General features: G+C 47.6%; 1 protein-coding gene across 1 annotated transcript in view; it reads left to right on the top strand.

Moving 5' to 3' along the window:
* Positions 1-9,655, top strand: part of kiaa0513 (KIAA0513) — a 19,707-nt gene extending 10,052 nt beyond the window's left edge. The window contains exons 6-12 of the mRNA XM_083666967.1: positions 1,903-2,116; positions 2,570-2,610; positions 3,198-3,273; positions 4,995-5,072; positions 8,273-8,353; positions 8,700-8,794; positions 9,046-9,655. Coding sequence (XP_083523093.1) covers positions 1,903-2,116; positions 2,570-2,610; positions 3,198-3,273; positions 4,995-5,072; positions 8,273-8,353; positions 8,700-8,794; positions 9,046-9,095 — 635 coding nt within the window. The 3' untranslated portion in view covers positions 9,096-9,655. The remainder of the gene's footprint in view (positions 1-1,902; positions 2,117-2,569; positions 2,611-3,197; positions 3,274-4,994; positions 5,073-8,272; positions 8,354-8,699; positions 8,795-9,045) is intronic.
* The last annotated feature ends 2,845 nt before the right edge of the window (positions 9,656-12,500 follow it).

Below are 12,500 nucleotides of genomic sequence, written 5' to 3'. Positions count from 1 at the left end.
TCCCTCATCTCTACAGCCCCTCATCTCTACAGCCCCTCATCTCTACAGTCCCTCATCTCTACAGTCCCTCATCTCTACAGCCCCTCATCTCTACAGCCCCTCATCTCTACAGCCCCTCATCTCTACAGCCCCTCATCTCTACAGCCCCTCATCTCTACAGTCCCTCATCTCTACAGCCCCTCATCTCTACAGTCCCTCATCTCTACAGTCCCTCATCTCTACAGTCCCTTATCTCTACAGCCCCTCATCTCTACAGTCCCTCATCTCTACAGTCCCTCATCTCTACAGCCCCTCATCTCTACAGCCCCTCATCTCTACAGTCCCTCATCTCTACAGCCCCTCATCTCTACAGCCCCTCATCTCTACAGTCCCTCATCTCAACAGTCCCTCATCTCTACAGCCCCTCATCTCTACAGCCCCTCATCTCTACAGCCCCTCATCTCTACAGCCCCTCATCTCTACAGCCCCTCATCTCTACAGCCTCTCATCTCTACAGCCCCTCATCTCTACAGTCCCTCATCTCTACAGCCCCTCATCTCTACAGCCCCTCATCTCTACAGCCCCTCATCTCTACAGTCCCTCATCTCTACAGCCCCTCATCTCTACAGCCCCTCATCTCTACAGTCCCTCATCTCTACAGTCCCTCATCTCTACAGCCCCTCATCTCTACAGCCCCTCATCTCTACAGCCCCTCATCTCTACAGTCCCTCATCTCAACAGCCCCTCATCTCTACAGCCCCTCATCTCTACAGTCCCTCATCTCAACAGCCCCTCATCTCTACAGTCCGTGTGGACGGGCAGTTAACTCTGTTTACACTATACAGCCGTTTGGTTAAGTGAGCCGAATCAGAATCAGAATCAGAATCAGAATCAGAATCAGAATCAGAATCAGAATGATTGTCTTGTGGTGTACTTTTACACGGCCTGCACCTGCCACTTGCCAGGTTCTCACTGTAAGCGCCACGTAAAGTCTTAATTGACTTACAATTACCTGAATTACCTGCAGTTAACTCCCCCCGGTTAAGCTCCTTACAGCACAGTGCCAACACAATGGACGTACGTTAACATGAGTTCTGGTGGTCCTCTGTGGCTCAGTTGGTAGAGCATGGTGCTAACAATGCTTAGGTTTTGGGTTTGATTCCCGCTGGGACCATATACACTCACTGAACACTTTATTAGGAACACCTGTACACCTTCTCATGGTGGAGGTGGTGTAATGGTGTGGGGAATGTTTTCTTGCCACACTTTGGGCCCGTTAATACCAATCAATCATCGCTTGAATGCCACAGCCTATTTGAGTATTGTTGCTGACCATGTGCATCCCTTCATGGCCACAATTTACCCATCTTCTAATGGCTACTTCCAGCATGATAATGCACCATGTCACAAAGCTAAAGTCGTCTCAAACTGGTTTCATGAACATGACAATGAGTTCAATGTTCTTCAGTGGCCTTCCCAGTCACCAGATCTGGATCCAATAGAACACCTTTGGGATGTGGTAGAACAGGAGATTCGTAGCATGAAAGTGCACCTGAAAAATCTGCAGGAATTGTGTGATGCAATCATGTCATCATGGACCAGAATCTCAAAGGAATGTTTCCAACATCTTGTGGAATCAATGCCACAAAGAATTGAGGCTGTTTTGAGAACAAAGGGAGGCCCTACCCAGTATTAGTATAGTGTTCCTAACAAAGGGAGGCCCTACCCAGTATTAGTATAGTGTTCCTAACAAAGGGAGGCCCTACCCAGTATTAGTATAGTGTTCCTAATAAAGTGTTAGTTGAGTGTATACTGAAAATGTATGCACTCACCGCAATGTAAGTCGCTTTGGATAAAAGCATCAGCTAAATGGGCTACAGTATATTAATATACTATTGTATATGATCCACCCTTGTGTTCCAGGTAAGTCCCAGCTGTCCCCTACAGAGCTGCTGGAGCGCGGAGGTGCCCCCCCCGCGGGCGTGGACTCCTACCTGAACAAGGCCAACTCCTGGCTGACGGGCAAGAAGGACGCGGCCGAGAGGCTGCTGAAGACCACCTCCGCCAAGACGGACGTCAAGGGCTTCTTCGGCGGGCTGGAGAGCAAGCTGAGGGGTCCGGCCGTGCGCAGGAACGAGTGAGAGGCCCGACCTTTGACCTTTCTTCTTTCTGCTGTCGCGACATGTTTCTCTCTGCAGTCGACAGTGTGATCTTCATGAATTTGGGGTTTAAGATGAATTGTTCTTAAGCACGACAGTCTGGGATTCCAGCCAATGCTTTTTGCCTCAGTGATGTCATAGTAAGACAGCATTGATTTTGAGCGGCCATTTTTGTAGTTAATTTGATCAATGTTAGTGTAGTCACAATGGTGTTTTTTTGTTACAGTCAGTAACAAAAAACAGTCAATACAAAACTAATCAGTAACAGAAAAAACAGTCAGTACAAAACTAGTAACAAAGAAAAACACTGACATGATCTACAGATCTGAGAATTCATACAACTTTATATACCAACTGTACCCCCCCCCCCCACAACCACCACCACCACCCCCACTCCCTCTAACCTTCATCCTTCTCCATTCCCTGTCCAGGGAGGCAGAGAGTCCAGTCGAGGCCAAGCCCAAATCACCAGGTACAACTCCAGGTTCCACCAGGGCACCTGCCTTACACAGTGCCCTTGTGGAGGCTGGCGGAGGTAGAAATCGGAGATCGGAGGACAGGCTCATTATACAGTAATGCATGGAACGGAATTAGGAATGACTCATTCTATTCCATTCCATTCCATGCATTACAATGAGCCCGTCCTCTGATTTCTACCTCCACCAGCCTCCCCTGCGGTACACAGTACAGAACACCACCACTGCTGTGTAGAGTTTGAGTTGCATGATCAGAGGACAGCTTTCCTGAAAGCCAACAGTGGACTGAGCCTTTGTTAAACTCACCCCAATCCCTCTCTTCATCTCTCTCTTTCTCTTCATCTCTCTCTCTCTCTCTCACTCTTTATTTCTCTTTATCTCTCTCTCTCTCTCTCTCTCCCTCTCTTTATATCTCTCTCTCTTTATCTCTCTCTCTCTCTCTCTCTCTTTATATCTCTCTCTCTTTATCTCTCTCTCTTTATATCTCTCTCTCTTTATTTCTCTTTATCTCTCTCTCTCTCTCTCTCTCTTTATTTCTCTTTATCTCTCTCTCTCTCTCTCTCTCTTTATCTCTCTGATCCAGTGTCGCCCGAGGCTCCTGAGGAGAAGAAGTTGGAGAAGGTTTACCTGTACACACACCTGAAACAGCAGCCTATCTGGTAAGACATGCAGCAGGTGGTCGTGTGGTCTGGGGTGGTCCAGCACCGTGGCCTACAGTGCACACACATGCCCATGTCGGCATGGGTTAGGATCCGGCCCACGCCCTGCTGACATACCCTCTCCTCCTCACTGTCCTGTCTTTCTTCACTTCACATATCCACAGATGTTTAAATATATGAGGTAGAATCCGTTCAGAGCAGTTCAGACTGGAGTGATATGCTCTCTCCTCTCAGACTGGAGTGAGATGCTCTCTCCTCTCAGACTGGAGTGAGATGCTCTCTCCTCTCAGACTGGAGTGAGATGCTCTCTCCTCTCAGACTGGAGTGAGATGCTCTCTCCTCTCAGACTGGAGTGAGATGCTCTCTCCTCTTAGTTTTTGTCAGTAGCCTAGCAGCAGAGTTTTGTATTAGTTGGAGCCTGTCTGTAGACGTCTTGGGGAGGCCAGTAAAAAGTGCATTACAGGAGTCAAGTCTACTTGAAATAAAAGCATGAATCAGTTTTCATGCTCACGGATCCTCAGTTCTTAAACCACTAGACTCAGTGTGTCACTCTGGTCTGCGGTTCATTTCTAGGATAGTTTCCTCACCCATGTGTGTTGTATCGGTCTGCGGGTCGGGAGTCTTTGACTTCGAGGAGGGCTTATCATTACCTCACATCATTGCTGTCATGGCAACCTAGTGGTGATCAGACATGCTCTAAGCACTTGCTTAATTTTTTATGTCATTTAGCAGACGCCTTTATCCAAATTTATGGCATTTAGCAGACGTCTTTATCCAAAGCAACGTACAACGAATACATTTGTTTAAGTAAGTGAATCATCTATCCATCAGTCATCATAAGATAAAGTAATCTATGCTCGGACCAGGGGCCGTTGGCAGTCACAATGCTAGAAGAATGATTTTCTTTTCTTTTCTTTTTAAAAAATTGTAATGTCCCACGGGTTTCTGCAGAATTAGGAAAAACTGCTTTTAGCTACTGTGCTCCTCGGACACGGAATAACCCACAGGACGCTGTAGAACTACACCCTCTGGTGCCGCCAGGCCACTTGAAGGTTTTGTGAGGGAGGTGTTTAGGAAAGTTTGTCCATGTGGTTAGGGATGCCTTGCTTTCAAATAAGGAGTTCTGTAAACTGTTATATTGTTTGTTTGTTTGAAACTTGGTTCTGTATTGTATACTTCTTTTTTTTTATTTGTTTGTTTTTATTTTATTTATTTTTCCCTTTCCTTTGTTCTTGTAAACAAAGCCCTGCTGCAAAGGAGACTCTGGTCTCCATCGGAAAAAAATAATTAAAATAAAAAAGCCTATAACTGTTTTGAGAGAGTGTTTATTTGGCCATATTCAATGTCTTGTAAACAACGACCGTCTGTGTTTCCAATCCAGTTCAACAACATCTTTGTTTAAACTTTAAGTGGATTGAATTGAGGTGGCCCTCTCTCGTATGGTCATGATTTGATTTGTTCTCTGTCCTCCTCCTCTCCTCTGTCCTCCTCTCCTCTGTCCTCCCCTCTCCTCTGTCCTCCCCTCCCCTCTCCTCTGTCCTCCCCTCTCCTCTGTCCTCCTCTCCTCTGTCCTCCTCTCCTCTGTCCTCCCCTCTCCTCTCCTCTGTCCTCCCCTCTCCTCTCCTCCCCTCTCCTCTGTCCTCCTCTCCTCTGTCCTCCCCTCTCCTCTGTCCTCCCCTCTCCTCTGTCCTCCTCCTCTCCTCTGTCCTCCTCTCGGCCAGGCACACGTTGAGGTTCTGGAACGCAGCCTTCTTTGACGCGGTCCACTGTGAGAGGAAGAAGAGGTCTCCTACCACCAGGTGAGGGATGAGTGTGAAGGGAGGGATAGATGGAGGGATGGATGAGTGTGAATGGGGGAAGAATGGATGGAGGGGTGGAGGTGTGTGAATGGGGGAAGAATGGAAGGAGGGATGGAGGGATGAATGAGTGTGAACGGGAGAATGAATGCAATGTTGTTACTGTATATAAAGTGTACTGGTGTGTTAAATCTCTTTTTGCAGCCTTTGTAGTGAAAACAGAGCGTGAAATGAGGTGTGTGTGTGTGTGTGTGTGTGTGTATCTGTCTGTTGTTGTGTGTATATGCAGGTAAGGAGCATGCAGTGTGGGCTCCAACAGAATAGTAATCTCCAATGAAATGCTACTGTACTTGTGTGGTTGACTCTAAGCTGCTGTTGCTCTCCTGTTGTCTCCAAGCTCTTCTCTACATCCAAGCTCTTCCCCCTACCTCCAAGCTCTTCTCTACATCCAAGCTCTTCCCCCTACCTCCAAGCTCTTCTTCTTTACCTCAAAGCTCTTTCCCTACCTCCAAGCTCTTCTTATTTACCTCTAAGCTCTTCCCCCTACATCCAAGCACTTCCCCCTACCTCCAAGCTCTTCTCTACATCCAAGCTCTTCCCCCTACCTCCAAGCTCTTCTTCTTTACCTCAAAGCTCTTCCCCTACCTTCAAGCCCTTCTTCTTTACCTCTAAGCTCTTCCCCCTACATCCAAGCTCTTCCCCCTACCTCCAAGCTCTTCTTCTCTACCTCCAAGCTATTCTTCTCTACCTCCAAGCTCTTCCCCCTACCTCTAAGCTCTTCTCTACCTCCAAGCTCTTCTTCTCTACCTCCAAGCTCTTCCCCCTACCTCCAAGCTCTTCTCTACCTCTAAGCTCTTCCCCCTACCTCCAAGCTCTTCCCCCTGCCTCCAAGCTCTTCTTCTTCTCTACCTTCTGCATGTGTCTTTAACCCTTTGTCTCCTTGTGCCTCGCTGCCGGGCAGGGGGACGGAGGAGGACGAGAAAGACGAGAGGTCTGTCCTTCTTTCTGTCCGTCCGCTGGCCCTTAACACTGCTATACAAAGAGAGAGAGAGAGAGAGAGAGAGAGAGAGAGAGAGAGAGAGAGAGAGAGAGAGAGAGAGAGAGAGAGAGAGAGAGAGAGAGAGAGAGAGAGAGAGAGAGAGAGAGAGAGAGAGAGAGAGAGAGAGAGAGAGAGAGAGAGAGAGAGAAACAGATGGATGCTAGAGACACTGAAGGTCTTGAACTAGCCGTGGGCTTCAACAGCAGGGTGTAGATCTAGAATAATGCTCCACATGTTATGCTTCAATGAACACAAGCAGAGCAGGACAGGGCCAGCTCCTTATGTTGCAGGTTCAGATCTGTAGGTTCAGCAGAGCAGGACAGGGCCAGCTCCTTATGTTGCAGGTTCAGATCTGTAGGTTCAGCAGAGCAGGACAGGGCCAGCTCCTTATGTTGCAGGTTCAGATCTGTAGGTTCAGCAGAGCAGGACAGGGCCAGCTCCTTATGTTGCAGGTTCAGATCTGTAGGTTCAGCAGAGCAGGACAGGGCCAGCTCCTTATGTTGCAGGTTCAGATCTGTAGGTTCAGCAGAGCAGGACAGGGCCAGCTCCTTATGTTGCAGGTTCAGATCTGTAGGTTCAGCAGAGCAGGACAGGGCCAGCTCCTTATGTTGCAGGTTCAGATCTGTAGGTTCAGCAGAGCAGGACAGGGCCAGCTCCTTATGTTGCAGGTTCAGATCTGTAGGTTCAGCAGAGCAGGACAGGGCCAGCTCCTTATGTTGCAGGTTCAGATCTGTAGGTTCAGCAGAGCAGGACAGGGCCAGCTCCTTATGTTGCAGGTTCAGATCTGTAGGTTCAGCCGTTGGAGTTGTTGTAGCAGTTTCTGTAAAAAAAAAAAAACATGTGCTTACTTGTATGTCCTGTGATATCTGCATGGGTATCTGTACCATTATCTCATCTCCTTGTTAGATGGTAGGATGGTTGTATTTGATTAGTTGTTTTGGTGGCAAACAATACATTTCCCTCTGCGTTTGTATCAAAGTATTGGTTCAAAACAGTGGATTAGACCGAAAATGGATCAACTGTCGTGTTCTTCCAGATTCCATGCATGCTGTTGCATGTTATGTGTTTCCTGTTGAGGAGTCTACGTGGTTGTATAGTTGACACCAGGGGGGAGGCCGGTGGAAGTAGAAATCGGAGGACAGGCTCATTGTGATGCGTGGAATGGAATGAGGAATGTTGTTTGATACCGTTCCTCATTCCATTCCACGCATTCCAGTGAGCCCCGTCCTACTGATTTCTACCTCCACCAGCCTCCCCTGGTTGGCAGCCCTGGGCCCCTGACCAATCCCTAAAGTCCGTCCAGATCTGGGACCAGGCCTCCCAGTCGGAGCCGTCTCCAGGTTCCTCTCCTCAGCTCATCCGCTGCATGGCCTGCTGCATGTGGAACATGCCCTGCTTCCAGTTGCATGTTCTGTTTTCCTGTCCAGTTTCCATACATGCACCACCGCATTCCAGCCGTCATGGCTACTTCCTGGCCCAGGGTCCCTTTGCCCCTCCGTCAACGCCACGATGACCTCAGGGTGTCAGATCCCGACACAGGAGGGAGGAGATTCGATCTACGATGTCGTCTCCATGAGTGGAGGCTGGTGGAGGTAGAAATCGGAGGACGGGCTTATTGTAATGTGCATGGAATGAGGAATGGTATCAAAACACGTGTGAGCCCGTCCTCTGATTTCTACCTCCACCAGCCCTCCACGGTTATGTTTATCATTGCCATCCAACATATGACGCGTAAAGATTCTGGTTGGTTGGTCGTTTCTAGAACCCTTCCTGTGTGTTTGGTACGTGCAGCATGACTGTGAGTGTAAAGGTGTCGTGTCGTCATGGCGCTGGTCAGATCTTCTGTTCCCCTCAGCTCTTCCATAACACCGTCCATGCTGTGAATGGTTCTACTGGCTGCCTATGCTTTCCAACTAACATGTTCTCCATGTTGCTCTGTACTAAGGTGACAAATGTTGTTTATTTGTTGAGAGAGCAGGTAAATCTTTGGTGGTCTGTGCCGTCTGCTTTACGTGTTGACCCCTCTTGACAAATCTCCTTTGCGTTTAGTTTTTTTTTTTTCCTGGCTATTTTCATCCCATTCCAGAATGATTTTAGTCGGATTTGGTGGTTTTGATGTTGTGAGAGAGTTGACCTCTGACCTGTTCTCGTCTTCCTGCTCCAGGGAGAAGTGGTGTCACATGACCCAGGAAGAGAAAGACGACAGCTCCAAAATGGATGAGAACATCACCTTTGGGCAGCTGGGGTGAGTGAGGAGAAGTGACAGATATCATATCTGAGATGGAGAGGAGCATGTTGCATGGTCTTACAGTGGGATGACCATGGGGACATACTAGGGCCTATCAACTGACATATCTCTCTATCTCCTTCTATTCTTATATCTGTCTCCCTCTCTCTCTTCTTCTCCCTCTCTCTCTCCTTCCCCCCCTCTCTCCCTCTCTCTCTCCCTTTTTCTCTCTTCCTCTCTCTCCTTCTCTCCCGCCCTCTCTCTCTCTCTCCCTCTATCTCTCCTTCTCCCCCCATCTCTCCCTATCTCTTTCTCTCTCTCTCTCTCTCCTTCTCTCCCTCTATCTCTCTCTCCATACTTTCAGGACGTTTACCCACAACATGCTGGCCTTTGGTCTCAGTAAGAAACTCTGCAATGACTTCCTGAAGAAGCAGGCTGTCATCGGGAACCTGAACGAAGGTACCGCGTCACAATATGAACCATATGAATGTATTACTATTCAATCCCATGAGCGGAGAGTGGAGACTGGGTTACTTGGTTCTGTTTTGTGTGTGTGTGTGTGTGTGTGTGTGTGTGTGTGTGTGTGTGTGTGTGTGTGTGTGTGTGTGTGTGTGTGTGTGTGTGTGTGTGTGTGTGTGTGTGTGTGTGTGTGTGTGTGTGTGTGTGTGTGTGTGTGTGTGTGTCTGACTGTCTGTCTGTCCCCGTCTCAGAGCAGTACAAGCTGTTGAGTGACCACATCGAGCAGATGGCAGCGGAGTGACTGGGGAAGAACCACAGACATCAACTACAATGACGACCAGCAACAACATTCAACGGAAATCATCAAAAAATCAACCCCCCCCCCCCCGTACCCCACTCAGCCTATCTCCTACTCCCTTCCCCCTGACTAGCCTGTCCCATTAGGGCCCACTACAGCTGACCACCTCCTGCCCAGTACACTAAATCCACGGTAAAGTCTCTCTATAACCTGAAGCTGTAAAGCAATAATAACATGCTAACACAAACTGCCTGATCAACCAGTATTGTGTTAGCCAGCTAGCAGCTAGTCAGATATTTCAGCTTCACCAGACAGCCCACCTCCTCTTCTCTCCTCTGCACTGTCACAGACAGGTCACATGGTCACATTCTCTTACGCCATGTCCAAGCTGTGTGTCCCTTTCTCACCTGTCTTCAGATCACTGTGTTCAACCATAACTATGAACACACTGTATTTACTGACAGCAGGGGAGGCTGGTGGAGGTAGGAATCGAAGGACGGGCTCATTGTAATGCGTGCGTTTGATACCGTTCCTCATTCCGTTCCATGCGTTACAATGAGCCCGTCCTCTGATTTCTACCTCCACCAGCCTCCCCTGCTATGGACATAGCCTAAAGATGATATCATAATCATAAATTATATCATAAATGCCATTTATCCAGCGCCTTTATCCAAAGCGACATATACCACAGCCCCCCCGCCCCCCCCCCCCTCCCCGAGTCTTCCGTGTGCTCCAAGCGAGGCTCTCCAGCCCCCCCTCTCTGCACACACACGCCATGCAATTAGTATTATTTCTATTGTTTTGTAACAGTGACCTTCGTATGACCTGTAGGAGCAATTACATACGTCAACATCCTCCTCTGTCCAAAGTGCCTTTGTTGTGATGAACCAGAATGGAACTTTCCTTACTGTATCTACCGATGCAAGTCTCAATAGGTAGCCATATGCTAGCTACTGGTAGCAATATTGGTAGCAATATTCTAACTACTGTTAGCAATATTGGTAGCAATATACTAGCTACTGGTAGCAATATGCTAGCTACTGCAGTGTCTTGTTAACAATATACTGTACTAACTATCCGACTGATCGTAATCAAACAAGTCATTTACTGTCAAACAACGAGTCCCAGCACATTTCTGAGAAGGTCATGACCCCGGTGCTTGTGAATGATGTTCCCTGTGATCTGTGTGTTCGGTGATTTTCGTGGCCTGTCCGCTTCGTTGGTTTCATCATTGTTTCATCGTTCGTCGTTCGTTTCACTCGTGACAGTACTAGTGCTGTGTGTTAGAGTCAGAGGCTTCTGCATGGCTTCGTGCGGTGGTCCATTCAACTGTGTCCCAGTTCTCCATCCGTTTCCCTGCAGTGTGTCTACTTATGCTACTATGCTACTGCTCAGCGTAGGATTGGTGTAAGCATGGGGCCTCTACACTCGTACTTTAAATCCATGCTAGGTAGTGGACAAGTACACACCTAAACCCATGCTAGGTAGTGAACAAGTATACACCTAAACCCATGCTAGGTAGTGAACAAGTATACACCTAAACCCATGCTAGGTAGTGGACAAGTATACACCTAAACCCATGCTAGGTAGTAAACAAGTACACACCTAAACCCATGCTAGGTAGTGGACAAGTATACACCTAAACCCATGCTAGGTAGTAAAGAACAATTGTACACTTTCAGGGGTGATTGGGACACAGGGCCTGTAGTCCTCTATGTTCCCTGTGACCCTGTTCAGAGGTGCCTGTGCTGTCTGCATGCATGTCCATCGTTACTAGTATGGTGAACAGACTTGTGCACATGGAGCGTGGTGTGTTGTGTGGTTTACGACATTGATGTCTTGCTTGCATTACTCGTATACGTCCACCAGGGGGCAGTCTAGTGACTTCAGTTCATTGATCAATGGGGCTAAATGTTACACATTGATGTGAGCGTGTCCAGCTTCTGAGAGACTGAGGCAAGATAAGTCATTCTCAACATCTTTGAGTGTTAAAGTTTTAGAAATATACGGAATGTTGTAATGCCGGATTGATGATTATTGTGCTGTGCAATTTCTCAATATTGGGATTGAAGTATGCTGGCAGGTTTTTAATGCAAATCAATAATCCGTTTTCTGTAATGTTATAAGAAGCTTTTGTCTATATATATATATATCAATTGATTTTTTTGTATTTATATATTGTATTTTTTCACTTGTGTTTTAAATATTATGTTCAAAGACCTATAATTGTTTATGACTGTTTTGAGTTTTCTGTGTCATCAGTTCTCTTGGTGAGTGACTATTGTATGTTGCAGCTCCGTCGTGAAAAGCTCCTGATGACTATTATGACTATTCTCTAATGACAACCCTGAAGTGCCCTCATGTCATTTCTCCCTTTCATGTGTTCCCATCAAAGTGCTTGACTGAAGTAAAGTATTTGTGAATATAATGTGTAATAAACTATGTGTAATACGCGCTGTGTAATTGACTATATGTGTTAAAGTGTTAGATGATTCCCTCAGGAGTGTTTGGGTTACAATGTAGTTGTACATATACTGCCTTGTAGTCTTCTGTCTAGTGTATATGTGAGATTTTTCTGCTTGCTCTCTCTATCTGTCCCTCTTCCCCTCTCTCTCTCTCCCCCCCTCTCTCTCTGCCCCCCCTCCCCCCCCCCTCTCTCTCCTCCCCTCTCCTTCCCTCCCTCCCTCTCTTTCTCTTTCTCTCTGTTAAGCATGTGAAGCAGCTCTCTGTCCTAAAGTGTCTCTTGTGTTCTGCTCCTCTGTACTGTTGCTTGTTCCTGTATTGAGCTGCTGCATCAGTCATCTGACATGTTCTGCTTCTAGAACTCTTAGAAAGACAAGGTTCCACCCCTGGAACCAGAAGGAGTTCTTCAGCATGTCCCTATAGAGAAGAAGAATCATTTCTGGTTCCATGTAGAACCCTTTGACGTCAAAGGATTCTACATGGCAGGACAGCGGGTTCTACTCTACAGGGACAAGCTGAGGAACCCTTTCTGGCTGTAGGTAGAACCTGTTTCCCAGGAGTGGAACAATGTGAGTGTGTCTTCTCCTGACTCACTCTATGTCATGGCTATGGGGGAGTCCACCATAGACCAGAGAACCCCTCAGGGGAGGCTGGCAGAGGTAGAAATCGGAGGACCGGAGCTCATTGTGATGCCGGGAACGGAATGAGGAATGGTACCTTTATCAATCACATGTTTGATGCCATTCCTCATTCCATTCCATGTATTACAACGAGCCCATCCTCCGATTTCTACTTCCACCAGCCTCGCCTGGAACTCCTCCTGTGGACACTGACCTCTGTGTTGTTGACATACAGAGAGCCCAAACCTCTGGCTTCTCACACTGTTGCTGTTGACCGCTTCACCTCGATGCCAAAGGAGCCGTTGAAATTCCGTTGAAATTGGGA

Source organism: Argentina silus, assembly GCF_951799395.1.
Source record: "Argentina silus genome assembly, chromosome: 3".
In the NCBI taxonomy this organism is placed as follows: Eukaryota; Metazoa; Chordata; class Actinopteri; order Argentiniformes; family Argentinidae; genus Argentina; species Argentina silus.
Note: the sequence above shows the minus strand (reverse complement) of the source record. Positions and strands in the feature narration are given on the sequence as shown.